Consider the following 17,743-nt stretch of genomic DNA (forward strand, 5'->3'; position numbering starts at 1 on the left):
CTTTAAGGGTGTAATGTGCACCTTAAACAAGCTGCACTCTTTGAGGATTATCTTGTCCCCCAAGCAGCAATCGTCATATATCTTGCGTGCCTTTTTTTTAACATGTGCACTCAATACTTATAAGTCACAGACGTCATGAACATTATTGGTGTAACATAGTGTTGTTGACAGGAAAGGGGTGATTGTAATTTAGTTTTTGAGAAGGCAAATGCGAGCCAGACAGATTATAATTTTTTTTGTTTGGAGAAAAAGTATACCCCAAAAGGCATCAACACATTTTTTTAAAGTGTGCACTTGACGCTTACAAGCGGCAACAGTCAACCAAGGGACCTTTCATGTTTTTCTTACAGGCCTGTAAGTAATGCCAGCAACGTGCCTTCCCCTCCGCCGGCAGACGCCCTCCCCACCGAAGAACACCAAAACAAACAAGGCTCGAGCGAAAGAATACCAAACAAACTACGGTCGTCAACAGAAGGAAGTCCAAACAAAGAGAGCTCCGCGGAACAAAGTTTAAGCAGGCAAGCATCGACGGAGGAAAGTTCAACAAGGCGAGAGTCGAGGGAAAGGAGTTTATTAAAAAAGCAAGGGTCAGCGGAGAAGATCGGAAACAAGCAGGAGTCCGCCGAGAGGAACTTAAAAAAGCAAGACTCCGCGGAAAAGAATGCAAGCAGGCAAGGTTCGACGGAGAGAGGCCTAAGCAAGCGGGGCTCGGCAGAGAGGAGTCTTAGTAGACAAAGTTCGGCGGAGAAGAGTTCGATGGAACAGCCGTGGACCGAGAGAATCCTTAAAATAAAGATTCCCGGGAGTGACAAGGCGGTTGCGAAGGATTTGCCTAAGGATACGAGTGCCAAGATGAGTCCCACTCCGAAGGATGATGCACAGACGGGGCCGCCGCTCATGACACGGCAACAGCTAATGAACCCTTTCGACTCGGATGAAGAGGACACTGAGAAGACAGGTGAGGAATGAAAATTTAAAAAATTTTTTATTATATACGGTACACTTTTGTGTAATGGTGTTTTCCTTTTACCAAAATTACTTGAAGGAAACGCTGCTACACACCACTCTGTCGAACGGAGTTATTTAAGCTTCACGCTTAAGTTTTTTACAAAGCTTCAGAAGAGGTCTGAACTGAGCTGATTAGCGCATAACGAAGGGTAACGAAGAATGCAACAGCAGGACGTAAGAAGACATATTCTTTTCTTATGTCTTCTGTCTTGTCTTGTTACGTTTTCTGTCATCTTCTTAGCAGGCAATGCTATGTAGGTTCAAGAGAGATGTCAGTGCTAGAATTTGTGAGCAAAAAATAGCACCTAACATATGAACAAAGACATGGGCATGCGTCATGTAATACACCATAGCACTGTTTCATGCTTTCATGTCACGAAATATTAATGACGTAAATATTACATGGGAGATGTTACCAGTGTTAACCTACGTGCTACCAAATGACCGTAAGGACAACTGTGACCAGTGGACATAGCCTGTGCACCGCTCGCACCTGTCGCCAAAGCTTGGTACATTGCGTACTGGGAACAAAAAGGCATGCAAATATGCCATTCAACACAGCCTTACGTCCACAAGCCAGAGTTGTAATATGCTACATAGGTAGTTATTTCTTAAAATGTGTCGCATATAAACAAAACTGCACTGCAAAATGCACGGATAGAGACTTCTATGACCACATTACAGTTGAACTTGTTACATGACAAACACCGGTATAACGAATTGTTGGATATAACGAACTTAACAAAAAATTGTCTTTTTACTATTATAGTGTAAAAAATATACGTTTATAACAAATTTTAATCACATTGAAATCATTATTGCGTTATTACGAGTTTTGACTCAATTTAGCTGCTGCAGTATGGCATGATAATGACAATGGAACGCAGTATGCCGGGTCTCGGTAGCATGTGAGAATTTCGTGGGCTATCAGCCTGATAGCGATTGGAAAGTGTCACATAACACAGTGATAATTTCTTGCACTCTGCCTTGTTTGCCGTTAAAGGGACACTAAAGAGAAAAACTATTTTTCTCGTATTAGTAAGTTGCTCTTTCACGATACCAAAAACGCCTTTCTTATTATGAGAAGGTGAATGGTAAATGAGAAAACATGCCAAAAGAAAATGAGGGTAATGACGCCATCTTTAAGTTCCCGCACCATTCATTATGATGTCATACATTTTAACGGCATCTACTAAGGCCTACGTAGTTTCTAATCGGTAAAAATTATGCACGTTGTCTTCTGAAGGGCCCAGAGATTTAACATACCAAGTTTCAGGAAATTTCGTTGACCCGATGTTGCCAAAAGACGAAAAACACACTTTGAAATCTGTGACGTCATGTGGGAAGATTTCAACGTGAAATTTAAAAATGAAACTTTTGACTTTTTCTCCTCTGCTAATAAACCTGTAGTACTGAAACTAACGGCATTAGAGTTCTCAGAGTAAAATTTATCAATCTAAACTGATTCATTGTTTCACTTTAGTGCCCCTTTAATGTGTGGCTGTGTGTTTTGGTGTTAACATGCCTTTATTTCTAACGACGAAAACCACACCATATCGTGAAGGTGTCGAGACGCAAGAAGCCGTACCTGAGAAGCCGGAGACACGTGTGCCGTGTCGGGTGCTGGACCTGTCGCCGACGAGGCAACCTTCGCCACCGGATGCCCTCGTGTCACCGCTCATCGATCCCAAGAAGGCAAGTGTCGCCGTGAGTGAACCTCGCTGATTTGCGATTTCCTATTCCCGTCATCGAAAAGCGCGTATGGCATGACTCGTTACGTACAGCTCAGGGTTTCAGTTTTGTGGTTGTCACTTTTGTGGTTCAAAGTGAAGTGGAAGCAACCTTGAATAGTGGCAGGACCTAAATAGCAGGAGGATGCTTCTTATAAGTGGCAAAATATGTTACGTTTTAAACTTGCTATACTTAGCACATATGCGCCCTTACAACACGCTTTTAAACTTAAAAAAGAAAATAATCGTCGTGGTGCTGGTAATGTACACTTAACCTGGAAGTGTGGCTTCGTGGCAGTACGGGTTTCCTGTATAAGTGGTTTCACGGCATAACAGCCCCATGCTGCAGTGAAACCATCTTTTCAGGGGGAAGGGGGCATTACATGTGTTCAAGTATACTTCTATTCATTAATTTTAGAGTAATTTAAATTCGTGTCCTAGCGAACTTAAACACTAATATTTGTTCAAATTTTTGAAGCGCTAAAATAATCGCCCATGCCTAGTGTTGGCACATTTCCCCTACCGAGTGATGTAATTTGAATATCGCTCACCTGATCATTCAGAAACCATTGAACAGTAAATGTTGCTGGAGCCAATGTTAGAGCCAACGGCCTCTAACAGTTCGCGCGCGGTTTTGTTCTTGCTTCTGCCTAGGATCCTAACTTCAGAAAATCGCAGTTCACAAAGACAAGGCCTGCAATTTGCAGGTGGGCACGCACTCGCATCTTTCTTTAAATAAAATGTTAGCATGCTTCCACATTCGGTCGTTTTATTACCCCTTCAGGGTTTTCGCCGTACATGTACGGCAGAAGCTTGCTGGTACCAAAGGGTTTTCGTCGTACATGTACGGCATAGCGTTTATTTTTAAAACGCGCGCCTTTCTCGATCATTTCTCTTGTTTGGCCTGTGCTGCCACACTTCGGGAATACGTGGAATTTTTTTCATGCGCCGATGTCTCTCCGTTGTATTTTTTTTTTTCGCTTCCCAAAACGGCGCGCCGCCTATCGCTTGCCCATCCGAGCGCGTTCGCGGTGCAGCTGGTTCAAAGTACGCGCCTTTTTCGATGATTTCTCTTGCTTGGCATGTGCTGCCACGCTTCGGGAATACGTGGAATTTTTTTCATGCGCCGATGTCTCTCCGTTGTTGCTTTTTTTATGCTTCGCAAAATGGCGCGCCGTGCGCCGGCTATCGCTTGCGCAACCGAGAGCCCCCGCGGCGCGGTTTAGTTTCAAACGCGCGCCTTCTCCCATTTCTCTTGCTTGGAATGTGCTTCCACGCTTTGGGAATACGTGTAATTTTTTTAATGCGCCAATGTCTCTCCGTCTTTTTTTTTTTTTCTTTCCAAAGAGGCGTGGCGGCTTGTAGTCTCGCATGAGAACGCGCGCACGCGGTCCGGCTCGTTTCGGTTTCGTCCTTCGGGTGGTTTTCGCTTCTTGCGCCCGCAAAGCTGATGGCTGTTTGGTTTCTAATCTCTCAAAGGGTGACCGCTTGTTACTCTCTCGTTTATTGCACCCCGACGCGCGATTACATCTCTTTCCGTGCGGCGCTAAATTACACAAACGACGCCGCCGTGTTGCGTTTCCTGTTTTGAGGCCTCGGAAAAACTAACTACGTCTTGTTGGCGATAAGACGAAGTATTACTGTAGCTTTTTCACTCGTTTTGCTTTCTGGACGGGCGCACAACCATAGTTTTCTTCCGTGCGCTCACTGACGCAGTTCGCTTACGCTATGGAAGCGCGCGCCGGTTGCGCTGCTGCCGGTGAGTCGAGCAGCGATTCTTCCGATGCGGACTATTCCCCAAGTGCAGAATCAGAATCTGATTCATTGGATTTCAGTTCGTCAGGCGAGGATTTTTTGACGAGTTCCGACTCCGATGACGATCAAGGAGCGACATCTGAAACGCGTGCGCGGGGAGCCATGCTTCAAAGACTATCACACGCTGAAAAGCTTTTAGTTTTAGAGCACGAGCGTTTTTAACCGGAAACGTGCTCTGGTGCGCTTATTTTTGTATGTTTGCGAGCTATGTTTAATAGAATGCATAATTTTTATTCATAAAAAACTGTGAAGCTTTTTTTTTTTTTAGGATTCTGCTTGATTTTACTACGAATAAACCATATGTATGTAACAACAAAAACGATTCTTTTGTCACTTTACGGTCACGAAAAAAATTTTAGACGATTTTTTTCCTAAATAGAATCGTCTGAAGAATTTATTTCAGCACTAAAAAATTACACATTTTTGGACTGGATTTCGCGAAAAAATTCGACCCTCAAAGGGTTAACCGAAGCAAGAACAAAACCACGTGTGAGCTGTTAGAAGCCTATCATATCGAAACCATTAGTCATGCATGCGTCAGTCAAACATCAGTTACACTCTATCATGCTGAAATGAGATTAACTACTTGAGGGTGGTGAGTGTGCATTGCCTGTTTGGCCCCATTGTGGGTTTTTATGTGTCTGCACATGCACACCGGAACGTGCACGTATGTCTATATATAGGAAGCCTTCCTGTTCAATTAACAGTGGTAAGTGCAGTGCCTTTCTTACCTCTCCTTCTTCTGTTTCCTTTCTTTTACGAACTTTTCACTTCTACAATATGTTTAGTACATATTAAGTTTCAGAAGCACTTGTTCTGTGGAGAACAACAGCGCCTAACCACTGCCACTCTGTGCGTAGAGGCCGTCCAGTCGGCTCGTCGAGCTGCAGGAACGGGCACGCAAGCTGCTGGAAGAGGCCCGCCAGCCGCCGGCCGGCCGCGAGCTTAGCCCGGGCTCGCTGGAGGAGCGGCAGCACCAGGAGCAGCTGCGGGAGCGGGCGCGGCGCATCATCGCACAGGCCCGGCAGGGGCACCACCACAACAACAACAATAACAACGTCAGCGAGCCCAGCACTCCCGACACGCCCGGCGCTCAGACCGCGAACGGGATCAAGGAGTCGGCCGAGGACGCGGCCAGTCGGGAGGACCTGAAGGCCCGCCAGACCCCTTCGTGGAGTGTACGACTTTCCGAGGGTGGGTTCTGTTCGCATCATCATTACACCAGTTCAATACCTTAAAGGAACCGACAACCAATTTTTATGGTACCTGTTTTCTTTAGCACAACAGAAAGCTTCCAGTCGGAGTGTCTAATCATTGAATGGTAACCCAGAAAATGTCATGAAACGTTTATAATCAGAATTTTTGAATCTGCGGTGACTATGAAGTCGTAGACATGCAACACATGAGGCAAACAGTGGGAGTTGAGCGCGAGAGTGGTTCGTATATGTGCGCCTTGATTTGCTGCGCATGTGCCGTAGCTCTACATGTTCCAGTAATTGCCGTGAAGGCAGCGCCGCTTCTCAGCGTGCAACTCCTTTTACCTCATAAGCAGCACAGAGCAGAGCGGGGATGGATAATAATATGCATGCACTAACTTTGAGCGCTAAATATGATGTGCATGAAAACATCAGACTACATACAGCAAAGGGAACAACTCCGTAACCCAGATTTAAGGCTCTTCAGCTAGGTTGTGCGACATACCGTTTTTTATTGACTTTTAAACGCGATTTTAAAAAATAATTCCTGGTCACACCGCGAAACGAATGCTTGAATCTTTCGATATAATCCATAGTCTTTTCTTTTTCGCGAGGGTCTTATCACACGTTCTGGCCAGTTGTCGGTCCCTTTAAAGACCCTGGTTTAAGGGTGTTAGATAAGGGGTGCGTTAAAAAGTGAAGGTTACAAAGAATGACTTTCATGACGAGCCATGCGCAATGGCATTGTCCGCAAAAGTTAAAATGAACATTGTCACAGGGAAGGCCATTCCAGTCCACTGCTGGACGAAGCAAAAATGAGGCTGCAAAAGTAATTACAAGCATGTGCATGTGCAATTGAATAAGAATGAATCTTGCAGGGAAATATGGGCGTCGGTGGGATGATGTTGAGGTGCGTGGTTGAGGGAACTGTGAAAAAAAATTTGTGAAGCAAACAGAGGCTGGTGATGCGGCCATGCACAAAGATTAGCCAGATCATTTTACGTTTTTGGGATGATATGCTTATGTCGTATGAATATGAAGAATGAATTAACCTAGTGGCATAATTTTGAACAGAAGGTATCGGCTTATCCAGCCTAATCAATAAAATTCAAGAAAATTCTCATTCTCATTAATAAAATTCTGATTCTGATTGTGAATCTCTCCAAAGTTTTCTCACAATTTTTTTTTCTAAATGTATGAAGACAACAATTTCAGGGATGCGTGTGTGATCATATTGAATTTTATACATTTCCAACAATATAAAGCAAACTCGCCAACAAGACGTCCTGGCTCTCCAAGAGAAGTCCGCCAGTTCAACATCGCCCACTTAGCAGCATGCAGCACCACTTTCTTTGTGCACTCAGCAGCATGCAGCACCACTTTCTTTTTTTCAAATACTAGAACCGTTAGTAACTGTAGTTCCCAATACATGTGAAAGCGGAAAGTAACCTGTCACACCAACATGGTTTTACGTTTCTTTAGTCAGATGTAGGCATGAACTAGTGATTATGCTCCTTAGTTATTCGTTTTTAACACCTTTACAGTCTTAAAGCGCCCCTTGCCGGGTTTGAAAATTGCAAACAGAGAAGCACAATGCATAGATTATGCAGTGGTGACTGTGTCTGCAAGGTATGAAACAGCTACATGGTGAGAAAAGGGTCCAAATTTTAAACACAAGGCTGTGCATCCATCGTTTTGAGAGAGCTGTGCTTTCGAGCGAGAGCGTAAGTCACAAGTGTTCGCGTCCTACGCAACAGACATCACTCGTAACATCACCAGCCATCCTCCAATGCAGATCTTGTGTTTACAGTGCAGGCAAAAACAGGAACAATGACAAAGAAGGAGACCAGCGCAGTGTCTTTATTGTGGTCCCTGTTTTCGTCTGCGCTGTAAGTTAAAGATCATGAGTCATAAACAAGCCCAGTCTGAATAATAGGTCATGGCACTAGCGAAATACGAGACGGGGACGAGATGAAGAAACATGGGACCACGCTAGACTTCAACTGGAGCGGGTTAACGAATGAACGTTAACAAATGAATGAGGAGCAGGTTAACAAATGAAGGACCACGCTAGATTTCAGTTGAAGTCTTGCGTGGTCCCGTGTTTCTTCATCTCGTCCCCGTCTCGTATTTCGCTAGTACCATGACCTATTATTCTCGAAACCAACTAGCCCAACTTTCCACCATAAAAGCCCAATCGACCGCATTGCTAAGTCCAATGCAGAGCATGCAGTGCATTACCGAAGATGCACCGCAAAGCAAAACAGAAAGAGAAGAAAAATAAAGAAGGCAGGGCTTGTGACAGAACGTGATGAACAGACTTTAGTGAATGGGAGAACTGTGAGAGGTGTGATGCTTGTGGGTCCTGGTCGAGAAATGGGGTAGGGTGTCTCCTTCTTGCCTGGCAACAGAGACAGCACAGTTTCTTCCAACTATACTGCACAAACGAGCTGATTTGAAGGCACTGTCTACAGAGTGCTTTACTGAAAAGCAGAGTACTCTGTAGACAGTGCCTTACAACTTCTAGTACATAGCCGAAATTGGCAGTGCAACCTGGTGAGGGGCCCTTTAAGAACTTGGAAGAGGTGCAAAAGTTCGGACGAGTGTGAATGAACAGACAGCGCAAGTAGAAAGAACAGATGGTGCTAGCACTGGAATTGTTGCTCATGTCATTGTGAAACTAGCATTGCTAAGTAGGATAAGTAGAGTGCACACCCTATCCAAATGTTTTATATGCCATTGCAATAATTCCATATGATTTTCGTAGAATTTTATGGAGTATATGTAGGTTCCATATAAACTTCATTAAAGTTCATGAAAAATCTTACAGACAACATATGGAATTATTTATTCATATAATATTCATAGAATTTTAAGGATTATATGTAGATTTCATACAAATTCCGATAAAATTCAATAACAATCTTACGGACAACATATGGAATTATTTGAATGTGTACGACATGTTTCCTTATGCATACGGAATGAAAGTAGCGCATGCACTGTTTTGTTGCTGCTGCTGCCACAGGATTTCTGGGGTTTTTGTCAGCGACTGCGCTGGTGGCAAAAGCGTTAAGGGGCTTTTGATGTGTAATGTTCTTGAAACTGCAAGAGCACAAGTGCCTTTTATGTCTTCAGAGTGGAGGGGGTGCACACTAGCGTTGTTGCCATCGTTCACTCGCTCTTCTCCGTCTTTTGCACCGTTTTCAACTTTGACGTTGTGTCCATAGTACGCCTTTTAAACATTCCCTTAACACCGGCACGAAATGCATGCCTGCTTGCTGCACCATTGCACCGGGAAAAAAGTCGGTGAAGGTGGTTTGGGGACCCGGTGAAGGGAAAAGGGTGACGTGCATGCTGAACGACGTGGTGGTGTGTGGTTCTCTAGGTAGCTCCTTGCGGCCTGCCAGGTTTCATCAGTTCCAGAAGAGGCGCATAGGTGGTGAGTAGTGAACGGTCCTGCCTGCCGTTGCTTGCGTACACGTGTCGTCCTCTGCATGTGTCCTGAATAACTTAAGACTATTCTGGAACAATGATATTTTATGGTCTAATGTGTCCTTCAAAGACTACTAGGAAGAAATGGGGTGCTAGTGTCAGTTCTAGCTGTGCATGAGTGGTGGTTTCACCAATATGCCAGTGATTCGTAGAATGGAAAAATGCTGCAATCTAGTGAACTGATATGCGACTCGAAATCACCATTTCTTGTAAGTATGTGTTCGTTAAGACCTGACAGTGGCGAGAAACAATTTTTGCTTTGTTACGTCTATGTCAAGAAATAATCAGTGAAAACTCGCCAATAAGAAACCAAAACAGTGTACGTGTGATAGCATTCCTCATAGCCTTCCTAGTATGTCTTGATGGTCAGCACACCTTCTAGGGTCAGTAAACATGGATGTCGGAAAGTGACAGCAGCATTCCTGCAAGTTTGCTGCGTCGGTAATAGGTTCCAACTATCTGGCAAACGTGATTGTTCCAGAATGCGGTCTTAGCCGTTGCATGCCACTGCACACACCTGACATTTTCGAAAACAGCATGGTAATGGAACTGGAAGACAGACATTGGCCCCGTGCACATTTTGATACTTTTATTGGACAGAATTGTTGGGCTTTTACAAAGCACTCACACAGGTCCATTTTTATTCAAGCAACAATGGAGTCTGTGGCCTGTGTGATGATTGTTGCTACGAGGTTTGCAGCTTCCGCTACTGCTTCGCTTCGTGTCGCATTGACGACATCGCAGTGCAGGCGATAAAGAAGTAGTCACAATGTACACACCCAAAAGCAAAAGCTGCTGTAGAAGATATTGCATTTGCTACGTTAAAGATTTGAATTCAATTGAGATTGTCAAAATGTACTAAAAAATTTTTCCAAGACCGCGTGGTCGAGTTCCGTTACCATGTTCCTTCTAAGCACAGCCATTAGCACAACCTGCATGATGAGTATCACACCCTGCCTGATTTTTCTTGCCCCTACCATAGGAATCTGCATAGTGTGTCAAATCTGCAAAGCATCATCTAGTAGACACAGAAGACTTTTCCACTGTAAGTCTGACTGGTAAGGTTACCACGTTCGTGTTAAACACAAAGGGCCAGGTGATGATCGATACAATACTTGTATGCATCGTCGCTGTTCCAATGTCCTTGTGAAACAAGCACTTCTAGGTCTCTGATGCCTAGAAGTATACTATGTTGTAAAAATGTTGTTGCAGAGGTGAAACCAGTCGTAAGTACATTATTTTTGCAAGTTGCCAGACCGTAGACATTCCTTCTGAAGTACAGTATTGTCCACTCTCAAAGGGAACACATTGTTACTATGTATTCCTGCCCTGTCTATATAATGCCTTGTCATATCAAATATGAAGATGAAATTTTTGAAGTACACTACTCCCATCTCCCCCTGTAAAATGGACCATGCCAATATCTGCACACCACCGTTGAAAAGATTCTGTATTCACGGCAGTTAAAGGAGATACCAAATTTGTAACATATTATTTTAAGGACGTTCATCGGAATAGCAGGTTTTTTTTTTTGAAACCAAAGTCTGCCTTGTAAGTGAACCGCACAACACACAACAGACACTGGGGACAAGACTGCTGTTGTTGCAGATACATTGGAAAAAGAAATTGTATGGTGTGTAGGAAGTGTCAACTTTTGTGTAATCAAGGTGCCGATGTTATGGAAGTATCGACTTCAGGCCAAATCAATGACACAGTCTATTGTTATTTGTTATTCTTGTTTTTCCTTGGGCCCCTTTGTTTTAATAAGGAGAATGAACATAAGTCATGCTGTGCCATAAATTGAGAGTCTGCAGCTATCGAAAATGGCAGACGAGGCTAGACAAAAGCCACTGGCACACATAACACCTCACCTACGTTATCATGTTGATGCTACATTACTTGGCTGTCATTATTTTTTAAAAGGAAAAGAATACAATTGGAGGAGGAAAATCCTTACAAGTTCTAGCACTTAGCTACACTCCATTGTTCAAGCACCCACATTTTTCATGAAAGTATTTGCCTTATTGCTTTTGAAGAAAGTTTAGCTCGTGTTGTGCCTTGTCCGAGTCCTCATTTCTTGTGCTGTTCCCATGCCTTCTAAAAAAAAAAAATCTGAGTTTGTGTTCTTCGCCTAAATGTGGTGACCATGGCATTAAAGTTGACTAATGAGGATATAAGATGGTGGTTAGAAACAGTGTGAAAACATATGTGCAAGCAATTAATGGTGCACAGTTTGTGTTGTAACTGTTTTCTTCTTTTCTTTGTGTTCATTGCTGCTCAGGCTTTGGTATTTACTGTCCGAAACATGTTTGTTGCACAGCTGACTAAGTGTTGCGTGTGTTTCGTTCTTAGTCTGCACTCTCATGGGGTAATGCTGACTTTTTTGCAGGCTCCGAGGACTCCGAGCGGTCTGAGGAACTAAGTCGAGATAGTGAGGTGAGTGTTTGTAGCAGCAGTAGCAGTAAATCGTGCTGGGAATGTTGCTTTGGTGACAAATTGTCAGGAAGGGCTACTGGAGTTGTGTGAATGTAGGGTGGCAGTGAATATTGTACACGGATCAACTTTTCGAGAGCTCACATGTATACTTATACTCATACATACTTGTAAATATACGCTAACAGTATATATGAGGCGCTTGCAAATACTATATCATTTTATGGTTTGAAGTGAAGTAAAAGTGAATAGTAATTTTTATCAAAAACTCTCAAATTGAATAGTTCAAATAGTAAGATTTGCATAAAATCTCACAGTGGTCACATATCTTTTTTTAAAAGGTTGGTTCATTACTTGCCAAAAAAAGGAAACAGGTTCATCATTTCACTTTAGAGGTTCTTTTATTGAGACGCTTTCATATCAAAAAATGCCACTTCAACACTTCGTACAACTCTATGTAGCATCACAAAACTTATTTATTTACAGGCTCTTGCTCACTGTTTTGGTTCAGGCTTTCTGCTTAATATTTTGTGCTAGTTGAAGTCACGGAAGTGCCGCCAGCAATATTGAGAGTGTGGTGTACAACCTAGCTGATTGATGCTATCTTCATAGCCGCCATATTTAACAGCATCACACGTGGACGTGTACAAAAAATCGAGTCAGATACAGTGTTTGAAGCAAGTGTACATTTTTTCACAATCTTTATGCAGACATTTTTTTGTCCCGGTCTGTTGTAATTGGCAGTGCATGTTGTACATGGTGAAATAAGTTAGGCCTTAGAATGTAGAGTAAAGTAGTTAAAATCCACGACCCGCTCTAAATCTTTCAAAAGTTTTAAATTGATGTGCAGGCAAGTATGAAATTGAAAACAGCACCCTGAGGTTTGGCTTCGGGGCAATGTCTCTCTCCTTTTTTTTTTTAAATGTTGCTTCACGGCACTGCCGGGCCGTGCTGCAGCGAAATCTTTTTCAAGTGGGTTACACACAGGAATAATACATATGAGCATATTCGTTCATTTCGAACGTTCACATGAGCCTATATTACTAAAACAATAAGTTGGGCAAGTTAATAATTGAACATATTAAGAAATGGACAGGGTGACACCAATGATTTTTCAGGACAAGCAGTTTGAATGTGTCTTCGAAAGCACTCCAATCCCTGTTCAGCTGTGGAGACATTGTTCAACCATTGTGAAGGAGGCTTCTTCTTCAGTTGCAGCAGAGAAAACACATAATGACCGCCTGTAATGACATTTTCTTGACACACAGTTTTCTTCTTAATTTGCTTTGATTCTCTCTTTTCTGTTTTATTTTGTCATACATTGGGTCTATTGTAGTGAGCGTAACGTCGTACATGAGAACTATGAGGGCACCTACTGGTTTAAGAAAACCAGAGATCTCATGTGTAACTAGAAACTGTGAAAAGCAACAGTCAACGTCTTTAATTAAAGGACAGGAAACGATGCAACTGATTGACAAGGGGGCACCGGTGTGATTCAAACTCTTTTCAGTCACGGTACAAGTCCTTATTCTAGATGCTGAAATTCATCAGCTACAGTTTTACGCAGACCCAAAATTTCGAGACCTGTCTGGTCCCTTCCCCAGAAGTTGAATGCGTTGTTCACGGAAGCAACGTCTTGCAGCTGGTGCCAGTTAGCATCTAGAATTCATTCACCCACCGCGACAAATCTGTCATAGATGCTTGCAGTTAATTTCCTTTAAGCAAATGGTCATTTGACTAAACTGCTGTGGCGTCACAAGAACTAAGGTTCCTCGTTCTTTGGTGCAGCTGTCCAGTACTTCACGGCGGCGGCAGACCTACGTAGAGCTGGAGCTGGAGGCCCTGGAGCGCGAGCGGCAACGGGTGGACGCCCAGGCCGAGCGTTTCGAGCCCTACCTGCGGCAAGTCATGAAGAGCGGTGAGTGGCAGCCTTCATAATTTCCTGCACTTTTGCATTGTGGTGTTTACTGGCAATCAGATGGGTAGTGTCACGGCATTGCACTCTTCGATGACTTGACGTAAGAAGTGCTGTGTAATTTAAAAGTTTCTTTGTTTCATTTTCCCGTTGAAACATTCTGTGTGCATTGCAATAATTTCTTACATTTTCTGTAAAATTACGGAAATGAAATGAATTCTTTTGTAATCAGCTTATACTCCGTAAAATTATGCAGAAATCATACGGACTTATTATAATGATATATCCCCTTCAGGTGCGGATTATGATGGACTGTTTGCAAATGTGTCAAATTTGCCCCCAAAAATTCCATATTACGTTTCAAGAGAGAAAAGGAAGTAATATGTTGTTTTGTGCGAGTTTCAGTAATCAGATTCAGTTACCGTATGATTAAAGATTTATTTATCCTGCAGTCCTTCATGTTCTATATTTATGTAAGAATAATTGGAGGCTCAAGATGCATACGCAATGGGTTTTTAGATGTATTCGTTTTGAGCAAAGAAAAGTAACACTTTTGACGTTGGTCCTGGAAAGCGGCACGTCGAACGACGCGTCGAACATCGTTGTGCCTTTGCCAATGTTCAGCTATAGTCATACATTGCACATTGAGGTTAAGTCAAGGAATATTAACTATTTAAAAGGTTCTATTCATCCCATGAGCAATGTATCTTGCTCTTTCTTGGTCACTAATCCAAAAAACTGGCAAAAAGAAGTTGCATCCACATAGGTGGACATTGCACCTCAAGGGACTATAGAATATTTCAATTGGGTTCATGCTGTGAGTATCATAAGTTCCAAGGAACAGCACGAATAACCACAGGACACACCGTAAGGGAACGCACACAGCGCTCAGTCTCGACAATTTTTTATTGTTTAAACAGTGCACCACCTATATATACGAAGTTTACACTAGGTAACCACTCACATAGTACTGAGTCAGTGGACATGGCACAGATAAGCCACACAGCGTAAGCTGCTGGAGCTTTGCACTCTTGGAGTATCATAAGCTTACTCCAAAAGCTTGTCGAAAGTAGCTAATGTGACCCATCTTCTTGCGCAGGTGACCAGGAAGAAGAGGACCGCTGCATGCAGAAGTGGTTTGCCCTGGTCAACGAAAAGAATGCACTAATCCGACGGCAAATGCAACTTAATTTACTGTGAGTCCCTTCTACAAATGTTCTATCATGAGCCGCGCTTAATCGCCCCTAAAATACCCAGAGGTCAAAATTTAGTTGTGATGTCGCAGTTGTGCATGATTCTACAACGAACAGGTCGTCAAGAGAACTTTTCGAAATGGTCCCGTAACAGCAGAGGTACACGTGTTTCATGATCAAAAAGAGGCCCTCGCTTGTTTCGCTCTTTCCTTCACTATGCTCTGTATGTCGGCTCGTCTCTCCTCCTGCCCGAGTGCTCCTCCTCATCGTATGAGGACGATGAGCGGCGAGCGTGCGTGCCTGCAGGCAGACAAACAGGTTTTTTCTGCTGTTGATATGACCAGAGTCTCCCGGTGACATCGCGATCAATGCTGGGGCGACCAAAAGCCTGGAGAGGAGCACGGGATTGTTTTTGCATTTTGTGGCACACCCGCACCGCGTGGCGTTGCCGTGTTTGGCACTGCTGATCACGACGGCACTCTGCACTTGATGCATGCGTTTACTTCAAATGTTAAAAAAAATATTGGAAGTGCTTTAGGGCCACGTAATAACAATCAGATCAGGTTGTTGGTGTAAGTATCTAAGAGGCAATTAGCTGCTATATTTTCCTGCTACGGTTTCACTATCTTGCCATGAAATGTCGACGAGTAACCACGGGCCCACACTTGCGTGAAAAATCAATGAGTGAAGACTACAGCGTGCTTCCAATACAAGGTGCAAAGGTTTCATTAGAAATTTTTCTCGTGGCAGCACTGTTTGCATCGTTCAACAAAACCCCTCATTCAAAGCTGCTTGTGTCATATGTGCCTCTGAGATAAGCTTTGAGCTGCCATTTTTTTGTGATACGTCGCTCTTGTTCACAAAGCCCATTGTCTGACGATTCCCGTGTCATCATATGTGCCTCCGAGATCTACACTCGGCTGCCATTTAATTTGCGATCAGTTGCGCTCATCGCAAGCATTGTTGATGTCATCCTGCCTGAAAGCACTTGTGCATCGTGTGTCAAATCGCTCAAAGATAACAAAACATGAAAGGTGAAGAAACATGCAGAGAGCTGCACTAAGATCTCAGAGACAACAGTCATCATTCACCATGTACAAGCTAGGTGGCGCTGCATTGCCACGCTGCAGCAAGCGCAAATGTGCACCTGAGGAGTTGCGTTTTTTTTCTAAATAATAAAAACCTTAGTGGCACCATATGCAAAAGGGAGATACAAACCTTCTATTACAAGTATCACTTTGTCACGGTCGCATGAAGTCAACAGAGTATGGACCCCGAAAAGTGTGAGGTAAGTTAACGGCAGTATGAATTCGAACATAAAAGTGTGATGCAAAGTAGAAGTTAATCTGGTCAAACGACAACTTGTCACTAAGGCACTAAGACAATTTGCCACATCTTTCGCATTGGACTTTCTCGGATATCGGTATGCGAGATGTGGTCTGTTAAAGGAGTGGTGACACAAAAATTCGGATGCCATTTGACTGTTGCATCACACTAATGAGTGCATATAGATGCCATATGTACAATATCAGCCACAAATACAGCCTAAAAAGTATTCTAATGACTTTTGAAGTTCTTAAAAGTGCTGAATCGGAAATAGAAGCAAAAAGCGATAAAGTCATCGAGCGGGGCCGTTTTGTAAACAACGTACGTCACGAGTTCTGGTCGGGTTACCGAAGGCGCGTGTACGAGACAGACAACGCTGGTGGCGACATCTGATGATGCATAGCCTAACCAGAGACCTACAAAATAACATTGCAGCGACTTACCTGCTTACTGACTCAGTGTAAAGCATTAGCAGTGAGATAATTAGCAACTCAAAGTATTCTCATTGCTTTTTTTGCGACAAGAACAGCAACGCGAAAGAGAAAACAGAAAAGCAAATTATTGTAGTTGAACAAAGCGCCACAAGATGTCGCTGCCGGCTCCGTGGCTGCAGCTACTGCTGCAGCCGTCAACAGCTCCGGTAACCAGGTATCCACAAACGTTAGGAAGTCTACAGACAAACTAAAGCTCTCTACTGCCGGGATCTTATTGCGCAGTAGACAGATAACTGCTTCAGCATTCCGAAGTGCGTACGTGGGATTGTTATGCCTTGAGAACGCAGTGTTGCCCAATCTAAATACGGGCCAGTAAAGTGTACATTGCGTCACTTGCATCTTACACATAAACACTGCAATCTAAATACGGGCCAGTAAAGCGTACATCACGTCACTTGCACCTTACCCATAAACACTGTTACAGAGTGCCAATGTTGTGATTTCACCGCTTCCTTCATCACTTCTCAACCTACTACTTTACAAATGATCGAAGCGAAAATGTTTCAGCACGTCTAATGCTGCGGCTGCTCCAAGCCTCACGCAACACAACGACAAGAACAAAATCGCAGCCACCGGCAAGATTCACGAAGTGAATCGAGCTTTTCTGACTATTTTTTACACTCCTCCCAGCTCTTTCGTGTATTGCCGCACTAGATAAGCAACGTTGTTTGACGATTGAGGAAACAAGCACTCGCAACGCTCAAAACAGCAGACGAAACAGCAGCGCAGGCAGCATGGCAGAAGCTGGCCAGTGACGTCACTGGCTCTCACGGTCACCTGATAGTATTTGTTAACGATTAGGCCGACTGCGTCACGGGGCCATTGAGTGCTCTTCGAAATCGAAACTGCCTCCGGTCGTAACATACGAGCATATAATTGAACATTCGTCTCGCGCTGGGGCAAATGAGTTTCGTTGCCGCTATTAACGAGTCAGTAGCCACTGATTAATAGCAAAAAACAGAGGTTCACAAATTTTCTGTCACCGCTCCTTTAAGGTTTAGCAGTGGCTGTTGTGGGCATAGCAGCAGATGCAGCAAATTCTTTTAACCGCAAGCATGGCATAGGCTTCGTCTTGGTAGTCCTCGCCACATTCCGTCTCGTATTGTGACAGGAAACAAGTCGGCGTGTGTTACGTTGT

At 43.5% G+C, this 17,743-nt stretch overlaps 1 protein-coding gene across 3 annotated transcripts in view; it reads left to right on the top strand.

Annotated features, from left to right (window-relative positions):
- LOC119401729 (EH domain-binding protein 1) overlaps positions 1-17,743 on the top strand; it is a 56,180-nt gene that overhangs the window by 19,484 nt on the left and 18,953 nt on the right. Inside the window, exons 10-17 of one of the 3 annotated variants that reach the window (XM_037668664.2) lie at positions 351-958; positions 2,573-2,715; positions 5,414-5,747; positions 9,138-9,191; positions 10,227-10,289; positions 11,634-11,680; positions 13,466-13,595; positions 14,692-14,788. In XM_037668664.2, coding sequence (XP_037524592.1) covers positions 351-958; positions 2,573-2,715; positions 5,414-5,747; positions 9,138-9,191; positions 10,227-10,289; positions 11,634-11,680; positions 13,466-13,595; positions 14,692-14,788 — 1,476 coding nt within the window. The remainder of the gene's footprint in view (positions 1-350; positions 959-2,572; positions 2,716-5,413; positions 5,748-9,137; positions 9,192-10,226; positions 10,290-11,633; positions 11,681-13,465; positions 13,596-14,691; positions 14,789-17,743) is intronic. The other 2 variants (XM_049418123.1, XM_049418124.1) reach the window with 2 other exon arrangements.

The sequence above is a fragment of the Rhipicephalus sanguineus genome, chromosome 8 (assembly GCF_013339695.2).
Source record: "Rhipicephalus sanguineus isolate Rsan-2018 chromosome 8, BIME_Rsan_1.4, whole genome shotgun sequence".
NCBI classification, from domain to species: Eukaryota; Metazoa; Arthropoda; class Arachnida; order Ixodida; family Ixodidae; genus Rhipicephalus; species Rhipicephalus sanguineus.